The sequence below is a fragment of the Galeopterus variegatus genome, unplaced genomic scaffold (assembly GCF_000696425.1).
Source record: "Galeopterus variegatus unplaced genomic scaffold, G_variegatus-3.0.2 Scaffold345, whole genome shotgun sequence".
Classification (NCBI taxonomy): Eukaryota; Metazoa; Chordata; class Mammalia; order Dermoptera; family Cynocephalidae; genus Galeopterus; species Galeopterus variegatus.
Window position 1 is genome coordinate 596,288 of NW_007726456.1, and position 22,095 is coordinate 618,382.

The 22,095-nt window shown below is 34.8% G+C and overlaps 1 protein-coding gene across 4 annotated transcripts in view; it reads left to right on the forward strand.

The window, feature by feature from the left end:
• CHD9 (chromodomain helicase DNA binding protein 9) overlaps positions 1 to 22,095 on the forward strand; it is a 209,296-nt gene that overhangs the window by 101,587 nt on the left and 85,614 nt on the right. For 2 of the 4 annotated variants that reach the window (XM_008567795.1, XM_008567796.1), the window contains exons 3-4: positions 6,257 to 6,588; positions 19,334 to 19,445. In XM_008567795.1, coding sequence (XP_008566017.1) covers positions 6,257 to 6,588; positions 19,334 to 19,445 — 444 coding nt within the window. Of the gene's footprint in view, positions 1 to 4,743; positions 5,102 to 5,201; positions 5,465 to 6,256; positions 6,589 to 19,333; positions 19,446 to 22,095 lie in introns of those variants that run through there. The other 2 variants (XM_008567797.1, XM_008567798.1) reach the window with 2 other exon arrangements.

The window sequence follows — 22,095 nt, forward strand, 5'->3', positions numbered from 1 at the left end:
CAGGAGATGTGTATGAACCCAGGAGGGAAGGGGGTGTAGGTTGTCACCTAGACCCTCGCTTCCCGGAGGCAACTGTGCCGGAAGCCGGAGGGACCTAGCGCACTAGGGTTTACTGGACGGCAGGGGTCCTGGACCCGGTAGGAGGAAGGTTAGATGGGGTCAAGGATGAACCCAGGAAGGAGGAAGGTTAAAAGGAGTGAGAGAAAGAGAGAGGGAGGAATGGGAGGTTCAGCCTCCGGGGCCAGGAACATGTCAATGCCGGGGCCGGGGGAAGGTTTAAATGTGATTAGGGTGAAGGTTTAAATAATCTACAAGCCTGACAAAAGGAAAAGGGGGCTTACCTAACAGATGAGCCGGTGGTGGGTGAAGGAAGCCAGAGCCGGAGAAAACGGATGGGGGGCGGACCGTCAATCCCGGGGGGTCGCGGAGGAGTCCGAAGAGGTCCGAGGAAGGAGTCCCCTGGCACAGGGTGAACTCCTTCACGGGTTTTGGCATCAAATGAAAGGATGCACGGACGAAGGAATCACGCGAGACCCAGGGCTAACAGTTCGCCAGAGAAGTTTCGCTTTATTCAAGGACTGCGCGTACATTTATAGGGTGCTGTGCTCCGGGGCGGGAGAGAGAGTGGACGGGGTGGTAACTGATTGGACGGGGCTGGGCAGGAGGTGAGCCTTGACCTGTGACTGGCTGAGGTTTGGCGCGGGTGGGCTTGGGTGTTGGCGCCAGCGGGCTTGTTTACTGCAGAGAAGAACCGGGAAGGGCGCCATATTGCCAGGGTGTGTCCCTGTTCAGGTGCCCATGGGGTCCCTACAGGCCCCTTAAACTTGATGTGTTGGGGTTTCATTACAAGTTCTCTTCTTTTATTCTACATTGTCTCTCTAGGCAGTCAAACTCATTCCTTGTTTTGTGTTTTTTTTTTTTTTTTTACTAAGGAATTATATTTGTTTTATAATTTCAGACATTGTATTCCTTAATATTGTTTAATAATAGGTCAAGTAGAACTTTTATTTTATATATATAAACATTTTTCCCCCCATAGAGGAACCTATTCTCTATAGTTAGATATATAGTAGCCATGTGATCATTCTCCCCTTCTCTTTTTGGACATTTATAATTTTCCACCATGCCTACACACTAGTGGTTCAATAATTTTATTTATTTGTATACAACTAAAATATTTGAAATGGATGAATTCCCCAATGTGAGTGTGTGGGTAGGTGAGAAAATTATTTCATCAAGAAGGAAGAGACCTAAGTCCCCATTCAGATTTTAGAACCTCTAATTTCATGCCAAAGTATCTTTGCTGCTTTTCCTCATGATGGAAAAGGGGAGTAACAGGTGGTATGAAGTTTTTCTAATTTCCTTCTTACATGAAGTCCATCCATAAGAGTTAGACCCATCCTTTTCTGCTCTATTCTATTTCTAGTCTTTATCCACTAAATTTATATCATGAGTTGCTGCTATTAGGTCATGACCTGTGATTTGAAAAACACTCATACCACTCCTTGAGCTTCCCCAATACTGAAATATGATATCCAGGATCTTCTGAATATTCCTCCCAGTTGCTATCAAAATAATGTATCACATATGCTATCATATGTTTTGCTATTTCTTTTTCTTATTCTATGAATATGTGGATATGATATTAGTATATGTGCCTTTTATATACATATATGTTTTATCCTCTAGAATACAGGTTCTTCGGGAGCAAGGCCTGGACTTTATTTTAAATTTTTAAATAACTTGTATTTTGAAATTATCATAAACTTACAGAAAAATTGCAGGTGTAATACAAAGAAATTCTTTTACCCTACTCCATTTGAGGATAAGTTGCAGACCTGATTCTCCATCACCCCGAAAGTCTTTAGTATATGCTTCCTACAGCTAGGGATATTTTCCTATAAGAAATTAATACAGCAGGAGCTGTGGAGACTAAGAAAAGAAAAACAAAACAAAACACAATTTTGATAGAATTTGATGATTGCTTAGGTAGAAAAAAGGGCAGAAAAACCATAACATTTTATGTTTGTATGTATGTGTGAATTGGGAATTACCGACATTAAAAATATTTAGTTACGGGCCGGCCCGGTGGCGCACTGGATAGTGCGCCGCTTGGGAAGCGCGGCGGCGCTCCCGCCGGAGGGTTCAGATCCCACATACAGACCGGTTCCCACTCACTGGCTGAGCGAGGCGCGGGAGCAACACTGAGGGTTGCAATCCCGTTGCCGGTCCCCGGTCCGGTACGGGGGCGACACTGAGGGTTGCGATCCGTTGCTGGACACGGAAAAAGACAAAAGAAAAAAAAAATATTTAGTTACTTACCACCTCAGTGTTGATGTTCTGTGGGAAAATAATTTAAAACTATAGCAGAAGAAATATTTGATTACACAGATTCTCTATTGTCTACTATTCAGATTTGTTGTTCAACAATTGGGATTCTGAATCAGGTAATAGAATCTATTGAAAAGTTTTATAGGAGAAGTGAGATATTTTAGAAATAAAATCCTCCTTGGTTCTGTGAATAAAAAGTGTCAGTGAGTTAAGGGTAATGAAAGAGAACAACAGAGGAATCCACATCTTATATTCCAGCCTGACCTCTCTATATGAGGATCCAGTTCCAAATTTCCAATTGCTAGAGCTCTCCATTTCAAACTCAGTATGAAAAGAATTAAATTTGTCATACACAAGTACACACCCTTTCTCAGCTAGGTTTTCTATTTCTTTAACTTTTCTTGTGCATGTACTTAGTCTAGAAACTAAGTACTGGCTCTTCCTGCTTCTCAACCATGCTCCATCCATATCTAGTTGATTTCTACATCTTTGAAAGGGCATTGGAAAAAAACAAATTTCATCCTGGATTTATTAGTAGTATCTCTGCAGTTTTGAGAAAGTCACTTACTTTCTTTTGTCTTCAAATTAATCTCTGTAAATTATGGTATTTGAACCAAATGTGATATAATATAGTTGTTAAGAGCATGATCTTTATAATGAGGCCCTCTTTTCTTTTAATCCCTGCTCCACTGTTGAGTAGCTGTATGATCTTGGGTAAGTCACTTCTCTGTGCCTCAGTATCCTCATCTATAAAATAAAAATAACAGTACAGGTTAAGCATTCCTAATCTGAAAACCTGAAATCTGAAATGCTCCAAAATCCAAAACTTTTTGGGTGCTGATGTGATGCTCAAAGGAAATGCTTATTGAAGCATTTTGGATTTCAGATTTTCAGGTTAGGGATGCTCAACCAGTTTGTATTCTGCAAATATCCCCAAATTTGAAATCCAAAACACTTCTGGTCCCCAGTATTTTAGATAAGGGATACTCAACTTGTATGTAGTACGTATCTCACAGTTTATTTTGAAGATTGATTCACTATATGTGAAGTATTATGAATAATGCACATAGTAAGCACTAAGTTTTAGCTCTTCTTATTATTGTTATCATTATGATTTTTGTAATTGTTTGTTCTCTCAGGTCCCTTGTATCATTTTCTAATGCTGCTGTAAGAGTACCTCTCCCTTTGGCCACCTCCCTTCTTTCTGTTATCACTGTTATTACCTCACTATCATTCAGAATTAAATTAGTTATTACATGTAAGATGATTAGAATAATGCCTGGCACTTTGTACTAAGTGTTAGCTCTTATTATTGTTATGATTTTTACATCGATGACCCCCCAGGTCAGTCATATCCTTTCCTTGCCCCTAGTGGTCCTCTGCCTTTCATCTCCTCTCATGCTCTTCAGATTGGTCTTTCTAAGACACTGTTTGGATAGTGTTGTTTCTCTGTTTTGAGACTGTTGGTGCCTAAAAGAAAAAAGCAGAACAAAACAGAAAAACAATATACTTTGATAGTGATATCAGATTACTAGCTAAGACAAACGGAAAAAATGTCATTGGTAAAATAAGCAAACTTGAATTTTGAGGCAGTGAAATTTTGCTTTAGTTACTTAAAGGCATTGTTTACTAAAATAGTCTCAATTTTTTATAGAAAGAAAAGTTGTACCACCAATCAAAGTCTAGTGGACTTGGCTGCTTATTTATTTTTACTAAGGGACTAACCTAAAATTTTATCTGAAAAACTCAATAGTTCAGTTAAAATCGAATGTGAGGAATAAAAGTCAGGAAGGTTTTATGAGTTTTTTATGTTAGAAAAATAAATTAATGTATTCATCCAGGTTAAGATACTGAAAATAATTTAACGTGATTAATAATTCTTTATAAATAGCTCTCATTTGTTCATTTCAAAATCTTAAGCCTCTTTTTAGAATTTGAATGAAAATAGCTTCATTTATCTATTTTTAAAATAACACTTAGCTTTTTGTCAGAAGAATCATAAGAACCTAATTTCTTAGAGAAGTAACTTATGTGTTCATTTGCATGACCTCCTCTTTAACCCTTTGCTCATCCTCACTTGTTTTCATATTTTAAATGTTTTAGAGTATCATGGAGAAAAGTATTTTTCTCTAGTAAAAATTGCATTGGATTTTGTTTTTTTAATATTGATAGTCACATAAAGCCATTTCACTGCCATTTCAGTTTTCAGATGATTGTTTTAAGTCAGATTTTAATGTATATATTTAAAAACTTTACTGTAGGAAATGGCACCGTGAGAGTTAATATGTTACATGGAGGGAATAACAGTCCGTTGGGGGTTAAATTGCAGAGTCTAATGGAATAATAACTGGTAGCACCATCTGCTGGCCTACTTCCGCAGAAGGAGTCAGTATTTTTAACGACATCTCTAATATTCATGCTGATGCATTTTGATGCTTTGTGCATTCATTTCTTTCTGTGCTTTGTTGGAATCTGGCTATCTGCTTACAGCTTTTGAGGAAACTCAGCTTTTTAGAAGAGTTTACAGCCTTTTACATACCTAAATAGGATGAACAGTAGATATAAACTTGCCAAGGCAGAAATGTGTTGATAAATCAAAATGTGTATTTGTGGAGGGTTGTGCATCTCTTGGTTGCAGCTTGCTAAATAGGCCATTTAGGAATCTTCTTCAATGCTTTTTTCTTGAGCACTGCCTGGGGTGGTGAAAAAGCAGAGGGCAAGCCTTTGTCTGACGCCAAAAATGTCTTCAGTGAAGAGGCCAAGAGGAAGGGTAAGTGAAAGCCTGAATGAGTGGGAGGAGGAGGGGTTCTTTGGGCTAAAAGGCTAATGGGATTGAATAACCTTCCTTATTACTGGCTGCTGCTGTGGGAGTCGTACTGCATCGCCATCTTGAGCTTGTTGCTGTTTTCTCGAGTCTTGGTTATTTGTTATAGCCTGTAGGCCTTAAGGTGGCATTTTAGTGAGCGATTCTAAACCTTCCTTCCTTTCTCAGTGCTTGCAGCACTGCTATGAAACCTTTGATGAGGCAGGTATAGAAAAGATATCCAGTGAAGCTCACTGGAATCAGCATGAAAATGTGTTTGGAAATTCCTGATGGTTTTTTCCTTTGCTATAGTCAGAGGCATGTTTACGGGTAAGAACATAACAAAACTGTGATCTAAGTGTATGTAGATGAATGTGTGTTTGAAGAGGAAATTCTTTTTTAAATGCCTTTGATCTGCTTCTTGTGATATTGCTAAAATATTAATAATTTTAATGTGAAACTATAAAACTTGTTTCTTGAATTGCTTGAGCAAAATAATCATAGAAAAACAAAAATCCACATTTAACTCTTTCATGGAGAAATGAAAACTTTCTCTAATTTTAAGTATGGGAATGTCTGTTTACTAACTAGCTGTGTTGCTGCATTAAAATGATTTAAATGATTTCAGGTTCTAGTTCTAGTCTTGAAGCAGAGGCTTTATATTTCTAAAAAATTATAATAATCTGTAAGGAATAGTCCTTTTTAATTAAAATTGCTGTTTTAAATTTGTTAATAATTTTTATTGTTTTGGAATGGAGAAGAGAAAAAAGACTTTTATTCTAAATGCACAGAATATTTACAGGATAAAATTTTAATCAGCTGTATTTACAGGACAAAATTTGGATCAACTAACCAACCAAGAATGCTATGAAAATATCAATGAATCTATATTTATATTTTTGTCCTTCATTTTTAAAAGCAGCAGTTGAGCTATTTACTTTATACCTATACTAATTTCTAGATAAGCAAAATGTCTTAATTTTAAATTTGTTTGTAGCAGTCACATATTTGCTCATGTAATTTTACCTCCTGATTTAAGCTTAATATAAAATTTTTAGATATTTATGTTGTTTTAGATGTACTTTGGCATATACTATTAAAAAAATATTTTGGTTTCTCTAGCCTCCATCTTCCAAGAAGAGTGATGGTTCTGGGACATATACTAAGTTGCAGAATACCCAGGTGAGGGTCATGTCTGAGAAGAAGCAGAGAAAAAAGGTGGAATCAGAAAGCAAGCAAGAAAAGGCTAATCGTATAATATCAGAGGCGATAGCAAAAGCAAAGGAGCGTGGGGAACGCAATATTCCACGAGTAATGAGCCCTGAAAACTTTCCTAGTGCTTCAGTTGAAAGAAAAGAGGAAAAGAAAGGTAGAAGGATGAAATCCCAGCCAAAGGACAAAGATAACAAAAAAACAAAACCTTGTTCTAAGTTGAAAGAGAAGACAAAAATTGGGTAAGTTGGTTAAGAATTAAATTTTCTTTCAATTTTTTGTTAAAGTGCAGCCTGTCTTACCTTCAATTTTTGATTTGATTGTGATATGTTTACTCCCATATTAGAGTTTTAAATTACTAGATACCACGTGTACCTTATTTCCTTTTTGAATGATTTGGGATCTAGGATCTCCCAAATTTTACTGTGAATATAGCTTTTTGTACATTAATTTTAGTAAAAGGAATTTAAAATAAGAAAATGTTTCAGTATATGAAATAGAAAAAGGAAAAAAAAAAAAAAACAAACAAAATCCATATTGCTGTACCAGTTCCAAATTCACTTTCTTTACAGAACATGCATTGAAAATCTTCATGAGGTTTTTTTTAACCTCTTAGTTGTACGAGGCACCTCATAGTTTGTAAACATGAAATGCAACATTTTCTCAAAAACCCACAACTTTGAACTAAATGGAATGGCAACAAACTAATACCATATAAATCAGCAGTAAGCAGCTTCCAACAACTGACTTACTCCCATGCAGTCTCTGATTTACTTAATGTAATAAAGAGGCCAGGTGAGGATTAATGCTCCAAGAGAATTATAAGAACAGAGAATTGCTCTGGGAGGATACATTAATCCTACTTTTTTGTTTTTTTTGGCTCCTTATCTAATTCATTTTCAAAAAATAAAATATAGTAAATGTTATTTGCTTTATATGTATGTTTGTTTTGCATGCAAGGGTAAATATAACCTAAGGTCAATCTAGTTTAGAATTGTTTTTGCAGGATTATTTAGTCATTTTTGAAAGCTTTATGTGGAATTTTACATACAGTACTTAGTCTAAGTTTTCTCTTTTTCACAGAAAAAATACACAATAAAGAAAAAATTACCTTGTGAAAGTCTTCATTTGCTTAAGAAATTGATACATTATATAGATATGGAACTAAATTTTGTAAATGAAATGAATTCTTAGCATTTTAAATGCAGCCACCAAACTGAATTATTTGGTTTGGTACTGCTGCCATTCAATCCAAACCATTAAATAATATGGGCCCTTTTGTTATAATAGATTATCAAGTAATATTGATTTTGCAGACAGCTAGAATGAAATTTGAAAGTTAGATTTCTACTCTTTTTTTTTTTTTAATGGTTTTTGGTATGAAAGTATCTTATTTTTTCAAAATTCTGTCTAGTTTTAATTTAGGAAGCCCCGTATTTAATTTTTCACTACATTAAAAGTTAGTATAATTAAGGTTTTCTAGTTTTAATTCATTCAGAGATATAGGCAGAATAGTGAACTATTTGGAAGGGTAACATTTGAAAAACAATACACAAAGCAGGAGGAAACTGGTAGTCAAACTTCAAAAGTTATAGTAACTATTATTTGCTTTAAATTTGGGGGGAGTAGCTAAATGCACAAGATACTAGAAGTGAATCTGGTTTAAGGAAAAACAAGGTACATAAGGGAAAAATAGAAATAATTAAATTACAGAGAAACATGGATTTTTTAAAGAAGTGAATTGATGTGTTAGGGAATAGTAATAGCACTGGAGTAACGACTCAGTTTGTTATATTTGTATTTTTGTTAGAAGTAGGTAGATTGTTCACAATGAATTATTTTAATATTGTACAGCATTGATCAATTTAATACTTATTTTAAAGGTGTAGCAATCTCTAGAAAACAGAGAAGAGGTGAGAATTTTACTGGAACTGATATTTTTTCTGTTTTGGCTAAATACATGGTGAGATATTGAGTACTTGCTAGGAAAAAAAAGTTGTTAAGAGTGTAGGCCTTTTTTAAAAATAGAGGAATTTATAAGTTGTACCAGGTAAGTAAAATTGAAGCTTGCCTATGTATTATTAAGCTGTTGGAATAAAACAATATTTTGATTGTCTATATCAGTCAAAGACAAAAAATTATCGCCATTTTGGAGGAAAAGGCACAGTTGGAATAAATGAAGTTCATATACAATCCACAATTCCAGTATTATCCGTTGAAATATTTGATTACTGTGCCTTCCAGTAAGCCACTATACTTTGTAATTTTGAATTTGCTGAGTTTTTAATCTTTGTGAGGAGCCATCACTTAAAGTTTAGTTGCGTCATTTCAACTAGCAGCATTTTATGATATATTAAACATTCCCTTTTTCAAGTATTATTTTTCTATTAATTTTAGGAGAATTACGCTATGCTGCTATCAAATTATTGATATGAGATAGTTTGAAAGGCAATGTATGTATTGCTGCAACTTGACCACTGGCAGGGTGAAATATAAATTTTAAAAGTAGCTAAATTTGTAAACTATAACTTATAGTTGATATATAGTCAAAGTTATTATTTATTTAAACCTTAGAAATGATTTGATGTAATCTAGAAAGACTAATCTGAAGAAAAATGATAGTGCCTCTGCTTGCTACTGTGCTTGAAACCTTTTCATTATTTGTCACTTTCATAGATTAATTTTTTTTCAGTGCAAGGAATAGAATATTCTTTTCAGAGCATTTTCATATAGTCTTCATGTAATTTTATAGCAATTGTGTTAGTTAGATTGGTCATACAGTATGATACTGTGGTTAAATTCTTTGGCTCTGGAACCAATTGCATTTGTTCAAATCCCAGTTTTATCTCCTACGAGCAGTATAACCCTGGACAAAAATACATAACCTTTCCAAGCTTTAGGTTCCTCATTTGTGAAATGAGGACAATGACAAGTATTTGCTTCAGTGTTATTTGAGGATGAAATCAGTTAAGAGCATTTAAAGCAACTAAAATAGTACCTGGAATATGCTTAAAGCTCAGTAAATGTTAGCCATTATTATTTTCTGAAAACATAAAACATATTTAAGGAAAAAGCCATGGCCAGGAACTGCCATGCCCCTTTCTTCAAGGCTACACTCATTCAAGGCTCTGTTCCTAAATAAGATCAGTTTAAAAATCAAACAGAAATAAATAGTTGCCACTTGTTAAGGGGGATAATAGATTAACTTATTAATGGATGTTTTCACATGAATATGCCTCTGCTTATCAGTTTAGCTAAAGTAGGATTTAAGATAGGTAAATTTTGTTTGAAATGTGCCTGGAGTTTGAGAGAGTTGCCTATGGTTATGTGGAAGGGTGTGAGTTGAAGTGGAAATAGAAAGTGCAAAATGAAGGGTGAGGTAGGACTGGAAAACAATTTTTTTCTTTTTTCTTTTTTTCTAAAAAGATGACCGGTAAGGGGATCTTAACCCTTGACTTGGTGTTGTCAGCACCACGCTCAGCCAGTGAGCGAACCGGCCATCCCTATATGGGATCCGAACCCGGGGCCTTGGTGTTATCAGCACCGCACTCTACCGAGTGAGCCACGGGCCGGCCCCAATTTTTTTCTGTTTTGACGTTTTTCATGATCTTGCAGTCAGGTTCTAAAAAGCTACCTTTCACATGGAATAGCAGATATTCCTTCAGTAATAGTAGGTACATAATAGATGCTCCATGAATGGAATGGAATGAATTTTATGGAATGAATGAATGAATGAATGAATGAATGGAAAGGATTAAATGTTAAATGATACCAGTTGGATTTGATTTGTTAAATTGTAAATAGCAGTGGCAAACTAATCCTTTCATAAAACTACGGGGACATAACTAATGGTTTAGTAATATCAGAGAGTTAGATTCTAAAAGAAATTAGTAAAATTCTAAGACCTCCAAAAGAATTTTATGGCTCTGTTTGGTTTTAGATTATGTAATGGCATTTCACATGATTTGACTGAAGCATTTTAAAATTTATGATTTATAACTTTGACATTTAAATTATGTTTTCATGTAGTCAGTCAAAATTTACTTCTTTGTGTTATAGATTATCTAAGTAGAAAGTTTTGGGTACTTAAAAATGTTCTCATAGCCTTATAAGTTTAATTAGTTAATAGTCATTCATGATTAAACTCTTTTCCTTTTTATATAATTCATAATTATTCTTTCTGTTTGTTACAGGAATACTAGTTATCAGGTGCTAAAGTAGTTTTTCTCTTTAGTTAAAGCAGAAAATATCTAAATCTGGAGATATTTATCACACTTTAGTAGAAATTAAGAAGTCATGTTGTAAAGAAAAACAATAAAACATTAAAGTAGATCCCAAAATTATATTGTGCCTTTGTTTGCTATGGTTCTTTGAACCTATAAGAAGGGAGGAAAATAACATTTATTAATTACCTACCATCATATATACACATATATGTATGTGTGTATTTTTAAAATAAAACTAGCATGTATATCCACATGTATGTCTTCTGAGAAATTTTCATCTACATAATAACAGTTAAAAAAAAATAAGATAAACAAAATCTGAGAAAAATAAGATGAATCATCAGAAATTGTTATGTTAAAACCCCTGTTAATAATGTATGACATTGGAGCCCCTGATTTCAAGTTTTTCAAAAATAATAGGAATTTTGAAATAATATCTGCTTGAATAAAATATAAATGTATTAATTGTTTCTTGGTATAAGATAAATAAAAAAGCAGTTGTAAAAATTCATGGTATAAATTTATTATGTATTTTTTATTATTAATTTTATGCCATTAGTAGTCTCTAGATAAGTTCTATAATTCTTTAAAGCAAAGTAGATAAAATGTTTTATTGATTTCACTGCACACATCTAAATTATAAAACTCAGTGAAAATCTGAAACATACTCATCTGCAGAAAGAGTTGATATATGAATTACTTATTATTATGAATTTCAATTAAGACTTATAGTCCCTTGGGCCGGCCCGGTGGCGCACTGCTACAGTGCGCCGCTTGGGAGCGTGGTGGCGCTCCCGCCGAGGGTTCGGATCCCACATACAGACCGGTTCCCGCTCACTGGCTGAGCGAGGTGCAGGCACGATGCCGAGGGTTGCGATCCGTTGCCGGACACGGAAAAAAAAAAAAAAAAAGACTTATAGTCCCTTGGGCCGGCCCGGTGGCGCACTGCTACAGTGCGCCGCTTGGGAGCGTGGTGGCGCTCCCGCCGAGGGTTCGGATCCCACATACAGACCGGTTCCCGCTCACTGGCTGAGCGAGGTGCAGGCACGATGCCGAGGGTTGCGATCCGTTGCCGGACACGGAAAAAAAAAAAAAAAAAGACTTATAGTCCCTTGGGCCGGCCCGGTGGCGCACTGCTACAGTGCGCCGCTTGGGAGCGTGGTGGCGCTCCCGCCGAGGGTTCGGATCCCACATACAGACCGGTTCCCGCTCACTGGCTGAGCGAGGTGCAGGCACGATGCCGAGGGTTGCGATCCGTTGCCGGACACGGAAAAAAAAAAAAAAAAAAAAAGACTTATAGTCCCATTTTTAAGAATTACACCTTTACATGGAACATACTGGTAAGGTTTTCTATGAGCAAAATGATGTGCTGTGTTTCATTGAATCATTGATTATAAGGCACACTGTTATTTTATGTGTCAGTAAGAAAGATTGCCGGTTAAAAGTATGGCATATCTTTGATTATTAAACAAATCCTAATTGCAGAAATGTTAACATGTGGGAAAAAATGTGTATCTTTGAAGAATTAAAATTAAACTGTTTTGATAAATATATTAACTGATTAATACTTAGCTAGTGCTTGGATCCTTGGTAACTATTTTTATGAAAGAATTTAGTGAAATCAATCTTTTGAAGAAAATGGTGTCCAACTTTAAACTGGAAGTAATGAATAGTCCAAATTCCCCAAAGTTTACAATACAATGTTACTTTCAGTTATGTAAGGATTACCGTTTTAACTAAAATAAAGAAACCTTTTAAAACTTGCTTGTTTTTCCAAAATGAGTTTAAGCTGGGATCTTGAGTTGAACTTTAAATAGGAGTCATTTCACCAAGTTAAATGTGTTTCTTTTTTGAAAAAGTCTATATTATGATGACTTTAAAAATACCCTCAGTACCTTTCACTTAGCTTGTAAAGAAAAAATAATGTGAAGTAGTATTTTTGTCTGTTTTCTAATTACAAATGGACTAATTGGGTACGATTCATTGTCCATTTACTGCAATGACAGAATCAACAGGAGCAATTAGAGATTGGCACAGTTTAGAATGCAGCTTATAACACAACATCTACTAATGGCATGTGCGAAGGATTTAGACGAGTGCATAAATTACATTGAAATCAAATATAGACATGTCAAGTATAAATATGGCAGTTTTCTAGTGCCTATACTAATCAGATGAATTAACATTTCAAATTCATACCTTAGTTTGACATTGCTCTTTGCTGTCAGAAACAACCTATGTTTTGATATTTAGTTTTTCTACTTGCCTGAATATCTGCTGCTGCAGTTTGCTAACATTGCTAACAGATCCTTTTAATGTTTTTAAAAAACAAAACTTGCATAAAGCCTTTATTTTTTATATATTCTGTATTACCCTGTTGTATACTTTGGGGATATTTCTCCTTAGAAAAGCAAACTATCAGTTTATTTGCAGACTGTATTCATAATCAAATTTTATTTTCATTTACGATGAAATTTCATGTCAGAATTAATCTAGTAAACTCTTTGTAATCCATGATGGAAGAATGGAATGCTCTGTAGCAATTGGGTATTTTACTTACCTGATTTTATTTTTTCTACTTTTGAATCATCTGATTTCCTTCAGATAATATTTACGGCTATTTGTTGTCATTGTAGAGGCAATAGAACTTTCTGGTTTTTCAAAAGTCAGATAAACTTTAACCTTAATAATTTTCTAATAAATATTACCTAATAGATAATATAGTTTCATATTTCCCTTTATGCATTAAACAATGTTGATATTAAATATCTATTGACTGGTTGAAGTATATGTGTCATTTTATTTTAAAATCAGTAAGATATGTTGGAAGTAGTAATCTAGGAATAGAGAGACCTTCTTTGTCTTTTGGTTTTTTTCGTTTTTGGAGGATGGCCATTAGGGGATCCTAACCCTTGACCTTGGTGTTATCAGCATCAGGGTCTAACCAAGTAAGCTAACCAGCCAGCCTTTGGGGGTTTTCTTGTTTGTTTTTGTTTTTGGTTTTTTGGGGGTTGGGGGGAGTTGGGTTTTTTTTTATTGTCTTTTGCTAGACTTGTGACTTTGGCAGTTTATTTCATTTTTGGAGCTGAACTTTCCCTCCTTAGTGAGATCAATACCTGCCTTGATCATTTCAGAGTTTTTCTCAGAGTTAACTGTGATCTTTTAGGCAAAGGCACTTTGGAATTTTAAGTGTTCTATCAGTATAAAATGGTTTTCTTTCTTGAATATTTGTTCCTAGAGTTTTCTACACTAGTTTTCATGCTCTGAGCCAGTGGTTCCGAAACCTGGTGGAGCATCAGAATCTCTTCGGAAGTGTTTTTACAGTCATATTGGCATCCCACTTACTAGATCAGAATCCTGAGGTTAGGATCCACAAAATGTTGTTTGTTTGTTTGTTTGTTTTACTTTTTATTGTGAAATAATTTCAGACTTGCAAAATAGGTCAGAGTTCCCTTAGGCTCTTCATCCAGCTTCCTCAAATGCTGACATCTTATGTACCATAGCACAATTATCAAAACCAGGAAATAGACATTTATGCAATACTATTAACTAATCTGTAGACCTCCTACAAATTTTATCAGTTCTTTCTTTTTCAGAAGAGGGGGGAGGGCAGGATACAATTCAGGATCCCACATTTCATTTTGTTGTATTTTGTTGTCATATCTCCTTAATCTCTTCCAATTTGGGATAATAATTCCTTAGTCTTTGTCATTTGTGACTTTTTTGCTTTCAAAGCATACTGGCCAATTATTTTGTGATTGTCTCTCAATCTGAGTGTCTCTGATGTTGCCTCATGATGAATCTGTATGAGGGTATTTCAAAAAGTTTGTGGAAAAATAGGATTGAAAGATGATACAATCTTTCCCTGAACTTTTTTGAAGTACCCTCATTTTAAACAGATAGCTTTCTAGTGAAACCTGCCCTACACATTAGGAACTACTAATCTGATACTAACCTAATTAATTGTTCCCTTTTGTAGTATTACCTACGTACCATTTTAGAATGTACAATAAATTGTTATGACTGCACAGTTTCTAAGATTCAGTGTTCCATGTAAATAATCTTTGTTTTAAAATCTTTAAGTATATACTCTTTTTTTTTTTAACTCTGAATTATGTCAGTAAAGAATTACTTAAAATTTTGGAATTGGCTTTTTTCCTGTCATGGGAATATACTCTTTTTAAATGGAAAGTGCATGTATAATGCTTTGGACTTAGAAAAGTTTAGCAAGAAACTACCATATCTGAAACATCTCTTTACAAAGATAGAATTTGAAAAATATTTTTGCATGGGTTCTTAAAAATGATTAATGAGTTTTTGAGATAAGATGCTATTTTAGGCCTATAGAACAATGTTTATAGAAAAATACAGAATATATGTAAAATAAAAGTTTCTTTTTTGTTTTTAAGTAAAATTTTCTAATTAATATAACAAAGGCTTATTATCTAAGGTGTTATGGGAAACATTTTTATCTAACCTATGCCCACCACCAAAAAATGTAGGTATTTAAGATTGATTTGGTAGTACTTATTAATTAGTATTTATTTTCTAAAGATTTAGGTAATATCTATAAAAGTAAGGGTTAAGCAGCTTAGTCTTTTTTCCTTAGAAAAATCTTTCTTTATTCCCCATATACTACTGTAAAGGAAGAGCATAACCACTTCAGAGTCATTTTGTTTGTTTGTTTGTTTCGTGTATTGTTTTTGTTTTTTGGCAGATGTCCAGAGATATTGTGATCAGAATCCTTGATCTTGGTGTTACAAGGCTGTGCTTTAACCAACTGAGCTAACTGGCTAGCCCTTAAGACTCATTTCTAAATTTAAAAAAATATTAAAATATCTCTGCTTCTCATTTTGTTAAAATTTTTATTTAGTTGGATTTGAGTCTTTAAGCAGCCAGAAAATACTGTATCCGAATATGTATTTCCTACAATTCATTTAGCTCACCAAACATTGAGAAAATGCCTTTTAAAGCAATAAATTGAAGGATATTCACAGACTTTGATTTGCATTGCAAAGGAAATTGTTATTTAAGCAACTAAACTCCTTTTACTAGTGTTGTTCTTATCTACGCATTACTCTAAAATACCCATTTGGGTTGGAGATATATAGCAAATAGGAGAGAGCATCAAATAAGTATTTCTACTACCCAATTTTACTTAGTATTGCTCCTAATCTTGCCACTGAAGATCATCTGCACAAGTGCCTAACATTATATCAAGTAATCACAAGCAGGACAATGGGTATCCTTAGGAGGAGGTTCTTACTGGAAGAGACATGAGAGGGGGCTTCTGGAAAACTAATAATTTCTTGTTTCTTGCTCTGAAAGCTGGTTACACAGGTATTTTCAATTTGAGAAAATTCATTGAGCTGTACTCTTATGATGTGTGCACTTTTCTGACTTCATTGTTTAATATTAGTATAATGTCGTACTGTTAGGTTTACAAAAAAATGAGAGAGTGGCTGTGGGGGCATTTTGAGATTGTGATACCTGTGAGATGTCCATATAGCTATGTCTAATAAGCAGTCGGTTATATGAGTCTGAAACTTGGGGAAAAGGTCTGAATTTTAGAGATAAGAGATTTGAGAATGTTCAACTTCTAGGTGGTAGTTAAGATTTGATTAAATTAAATCTCCCAGGGATAGTATGTATAGAGAGGGAAGAGTGCCAAAGACAGAACTTTGAGAAACACCAAAGTATATTGGGCTGGCTGAGAGCTGTCAAGGACTGAATCCTACTGAAAACCAGCAAAGTTTAGTGAGAGGAAGTTTAGGGAGAATGAAAAGACTATTGTGGCATGGAGCCAGGGATGCAAAAAAGGAAATGGTGATTAGTAACATGTTGGTAGATAAGACTTTAAAATTTTCTATTGGATTTGGCATTTTAAAGGCCATTTGTGGCCTTAGAAATCAAGGGTTCAGGCTTTGGAGTAAGGTATACTTAATTTGTCTCTTCTTACTATCTGTACTACTTTAAGCTAGTTATTTATCTTCTTTCTCTCCTTATAATAGTACTTGCCTCTCAGAGTTGTAAGAACATCAAGTGAGAAAGTGCATGTAGGGTCAGCACAGATGCTATAGTAAACAGTGAATAAGTAGATGCTATGAGTAAGAAAGTTGTTTCAAAAGTTCAGATTATAGTAGGTTGAGGAATGAAACCGAAATCGCTTTTTTGAGAACTATGGATAAGAAGGAGAGGAAGACCAAGATCATGTGGTATGTAACTATAGATAGAGCCTTTATTTTAGGAGGGGAATGAGAGTGAGGAAAAGAGACTAGAAGAGGGCAGAAATAAACAATGAAAGTGGTTGTTAGGTCGTGTGAGAACCCTTTTGGCTGTGCCCCATCATGGCGCTGGCTACCCTTCTCTTCCGCCTTCTCTTTCCCGCCGGCGCCACAATACCTTCCCGCCGGCGCAAATCGCACGCCAATCAGCACAGGCTCCCTGCTCCTGGCCCCTTAGCAACGCAATCCATCCAATCCCGGAACTCCCCGTGTCCTTAGCAAACGTATCAGCTCTCTTCTAACCCTATAAAAGCGGATGTGCCCGCTGAATAAAAAACCTCTGGCAAGCTGCCTTGCGTTTGTGTCTCATCCTTTAACTGGTGCTGAATTTTATTCCTTTCAGTGGTGAGAGGGAATGGAGTATAACAATGTTTGGTTCTTTAATGCTGTTTCAGAATATCTTTTTGTATTTCCTCTGATTTTCTGGTTCCAACATGTTATATTTTTATTCTTATTTTTTCACATATTCAGAATAGTGCAGGTGAGATACCAAGTAAGAATTCCCATTATCCTGTTGAATATGGTAATTACATTAATGCAAAAATAATGTGGAAATAAATCATTCTACAGCTTTTTCTCACCTCACCTATAGTCATCCAGTTAATAACAAAGTCCTATTGGTTGTACTTCCACAATAATAAATTGTTATATTTTTTCACCTCTTCATCCACACTGCCTTGGCCCTAGGTTCCATGCTTCATCTGAATTGTCATTTGCCTTATCAGTGGTTTCCCTGCCTTGCATTTCATTTTCTTCTAGTCACATTGCTCCCTTGTTTAAAATTCTTACATCTTCCAAGCTTTATTTTTTGTATTCATTCAAAAATAACTCAGTGCCTATTCATTAAACATTTTTTGCCAGCAATGAGCAAGACAGATATTCCTTTCAAATTCCCACCGTGTGGAGCTTAAAAGCTGGCCTTAAAATGTTAACTCCTTGCATATCATACATGGCCTTCTATGGTCTTCACCCTATCTAGTTATCCAGCTGTCTGCTTCCTTCTACAGTACTCTACATGTTCCTGTCACACTATTACCATGGCATATCCTCATTACTCTTCTGTGGTATCCCCTTGCCTGGAATATACCCTACCTCTTCTTTCATTACCTATTAAACTCCTTTTCATCTTTCAATTTCTATCTCAAACTTTACCTTTTCTTTAAAGCTTTCTTACTCTTCAATAAGCATAAGCATTTCTTTGTGTTCATTTTGCATTCAGTGCTAACCTTCACTTTAGTGTTTTAGCTGTGATCATAGTCTAACTATTATACTATAAGGTTAGGAACTGTGTCACCTTGTCTTCAAATCTTAGGACCTAGGTAAGTGACTAGCTATAATAATTAGAAGAAGTTACCATTAGTTGAGAAATTACTATGCGTCAAGACTGCACTAAAAGCTAACATGCATTAATCCCACTTAATTATCAACAACAATGGAGATAGCTGTTATAATATCCCTATTTTCCAGGCAAGGAAACCAAGGGTAAAAAAGATCAAGTAATTTTCCCAGTGTCTCACAGATAGATAAATGGTGGAGTCAGCATTTAAATCTTTGACCCTGTGATTTCCAAGTGTGCATGCTTTTAACCTCCAAATTCTCCCGTATTAATAAATAAGTCCTAGAAGAATTCTGATATGTTTCTGATATATCATACTTGAAAGTAGTTGGGGAGTTTTCAATTCTTGGGATACAGATATCTAAAACAGAATTTTGCTGATTAGTAATTAAGCATGGTTTATGATTATTATGGTGCTTTACAATCGTGCTCCTGCATCTGCTGAAGCAGATGAGGAAATGTGAGAGCACTGTACTTATACATTTCACTATGAAAAAAAAGAAAACACTTTCATTTTAGATGTTTTATTTGACATGTGTGTGTGTGTAAATATTAATAAATACAAACATATACATATGAAAAGATATACTGACATATATATGCTGCAGGAATATAAAAAATTATAGTTCTTACTCTTTAGGAAAATACAGTACAGCCAAGATAAGCTTTAACATAAATGAAAGAATTAAAGAACAGTTAATTGTTAAATTGTCAAGTAAGGGAGAAATTATTGTAAGGTAAAAAGAAGTAGAGGCTTTTAGAGAATAGGAGGTATTCAAGAATGATGAATGGATTTTGAATTTAATAAGAAGTAGAAGGAAAAGAATACCTTATTCCAAATCTGTAAGATAAAAATAGTTGCATCATCTGAAATTATTGCCATGGAAAGAAATCTTGAGCCTAAAAAACAAGTGATAGGATTTGACTGCTTTCCTATGCTTAAAAATATATTAACTGCAGTATTGGTTTGTGTTCGTTCCATTAGAACAGTTTCTGTTTTGAAAATGTCATTGTAGATTTCAGGATAATTATCATCTTTGGTGGACATATAAGTGATATGAAATGGAAGAACATTTATCATTGCCATCTTAATTTGGCCAAAAATGGAAAATTACTGTTTACTCTTTTCCTCTTGAAACAGCAAACTCATTATTACATTGGGTAAGAAACAAAAAAGAAAGAATGAGTCTTCAGATGAAATATCTGATGCAGAGCAGATGCCACAGCATACATTCAAAGAACAAGACTCTCAAGTAAGTATTAAAATTTTTTCTGAGAAAAACACTGTTAGAATTTTTTAGATAGCATAATATTGCCTTATGGATATTAACACTGTAGTTTACAAGGAAAAATACATTTTATTGTATGGTGAAACTTATAGGACAGCATTATAATAACATGCTCCTAGTAGTATGTACTATCATATAATTATAGATGTGGGAGGGAACTTACATATCGTCTCCAAACCCCTAATTTTTCAGATAATGAAACTGAAGCCCAGAGAGGTTAAGTAACAATGCAAAGTCCTTGATGGCTGTTAGCATAGAGAGGTATCTAGTAATATTATCCTGTACTTATAGAGTGCTTTTGAATGAACTTAACGATAGAGATATTAATTTTTTAAATCACGTACAAATGACAAAGCAAATGGATTGAATCATTCCTAGAGATAATACCTTTGTGTGCTTCTATTGAAGAAAAGATAACTGATATATTAAAAATCCCCTAATGTAGACATAAATGCTGTGCATTTTGCCTTTTTTTTTTTCTGAATAGATGGATATTAAAAATAATCCTGTGAAGTTAAAAAGATATATATATATAGTGAAGGTCATAATAATTCAGGCCACCCTCTGCTTTCTAACAATTAAAGTATGACCATAGGCCGTAGGGGTGGTGGCAGTTGTTGAATTATGGGGCCAGAAAGCCCCTGAATGGCCTTTCTTCTTCCTTATGCAGCTTTCTTATCCAATGGGAGAGTAGTGGCTCAAGGCTCCTGGGCTGCTGCAAGAGTTGAGGTAAGGGCAGTGACTGAAGCTCCTAATATTATATGGCCTGGCTTTTTCTTCATATGTTATTCTTAACTTAGGCAAACATATTTAAGTTATTCAATATGAGAAAATTCAGTTTAATTTTTACTAGAATAATGCTGGCCATTTTTTTATTATGTAATTATCAAACAATGAAATGGTAGAATAGGTCAACATGCACATTTTTTCCATGCTTTTCAGTATGCTATTATTAGGTTGCTTTGACAGGTGTGTTGCTTTAACACAAAAAAATAAATGGGAAGGAAAGCAATATTTTCTAACAATTATTAATCTATATTATTGATATGTCTCTGTCATTATTTAAATGATGGAAGGAAGGGTTCATGTAGCATTTAACTACAAAAATGGATTGTTAAGATTTGAACTCATAAAAACTAATTAAGGTTGGGAGTAAGTTGGAAATCTAGAAATGTGAGTATGGTATTTAATTTTATTACCTTTAATATTAACAGAAAGTACTTCAGTAGTCTGACTATATTTAGAGAACTAAATAAAAGAAGAAAAGCCCTTGCTGCAGATTATACTAGGATCATTAGAGAAAACAAGTGATGTTATCATAATAAAGTATTAGTCATTTAAGAGCATAATGCTTCTGACCTTTTATGCAAAGTGCTGTGGCCTGATCTATTGAAACTTTTAAGACATGAAAAGAAAAAAGTCAGAAATAAGAAACTGGAAGGTATAGTTTATCACTATTTTAAATTGTTCTTTGAAAAACATTATGGAGAAAGCAAGCCAGAAAAAAGCATGTTAGTCAAAAATGTGGACATCAAATTAGTTTTATATTTTTAAACTAGTAGAGGTGTTGTATGATAGAGAAAGATAATTGGTAAACGTGACACCCTGTTGGCTTTGCCTAATGTGTATGTAACTATGTACCCTAGTGGAATATAATTTATGGTGAAATCAACTATAATCTCAGAATTCATAGACTTTTTAATTAATCTGCTATATTGATAAAGTCTTCGTAGGATGAGGGAGCAGTTTATAGTAAGTGGCCCTCATTCTGTCTCTGAATGTGCAAACTATTCTTGAACGTTAAGATCTACATGGTGCCCGTAATAGAAATCTAAATATTCTTTAGGCTAATGTTAGAGATCTGTAGAATCCACCTTACCCCCTAGCCAGGGAACAATAAATATTTCATATCTTTTTCAAGATAGGATGTGGGAAATTTGGGTTTCTAGTAATCCATTATAATTTTTATATGCCACTGGCCTGTCTCCTATATTAATAGAAGTATTACTTTGAGGTTTGAAAATGTGAATGTCTTCATGGCCAAGAGATAGTGACCAATTCTAAATGAGGCATGGAGTTAGTTGTCTACTACATTTGGCTGACGATATTAGTGCCTTTCTTTCTCTCAGTATTCCACTACTCACAGGAGAAAGGGGCAAAGTCATGTTGTTTAAGGGTCACTGCAACCATACTGGATACAAATAATACTTTATCCCCATACTGCTGCACTGACTCAGCCATCTGTCATGGCTGTGGTAGTAAATGAAAGATCTGCCAAATAGAAGATATTGGCAGTAACCGAAAGGAGAACACATGGGTTGTTTTGCTGGTTCCATTTTAGGGGAGTGTCATGGGAGTTACTAAATATAGAAGAAAATGGAATTTTAAAAGGGAGAAGGAATAAATTTATCAGATATTGAGCAGTAGAATAGTTGGCTGAGATGCCTAAACCCCACAAGATTTTAGGAAAGTAAAGAATAGTAAACCTGGGCCGGCCCGGTGGCGCACTGGATAGTGCGCCGCTTGGGAAGCGCGGCAGCGCTCCCGTCCGAGGGTTCGGATCCCACGTACAGACCGGCTCCCGCTCACTGGCTGAGCGAGGCGCGGGAGCAAC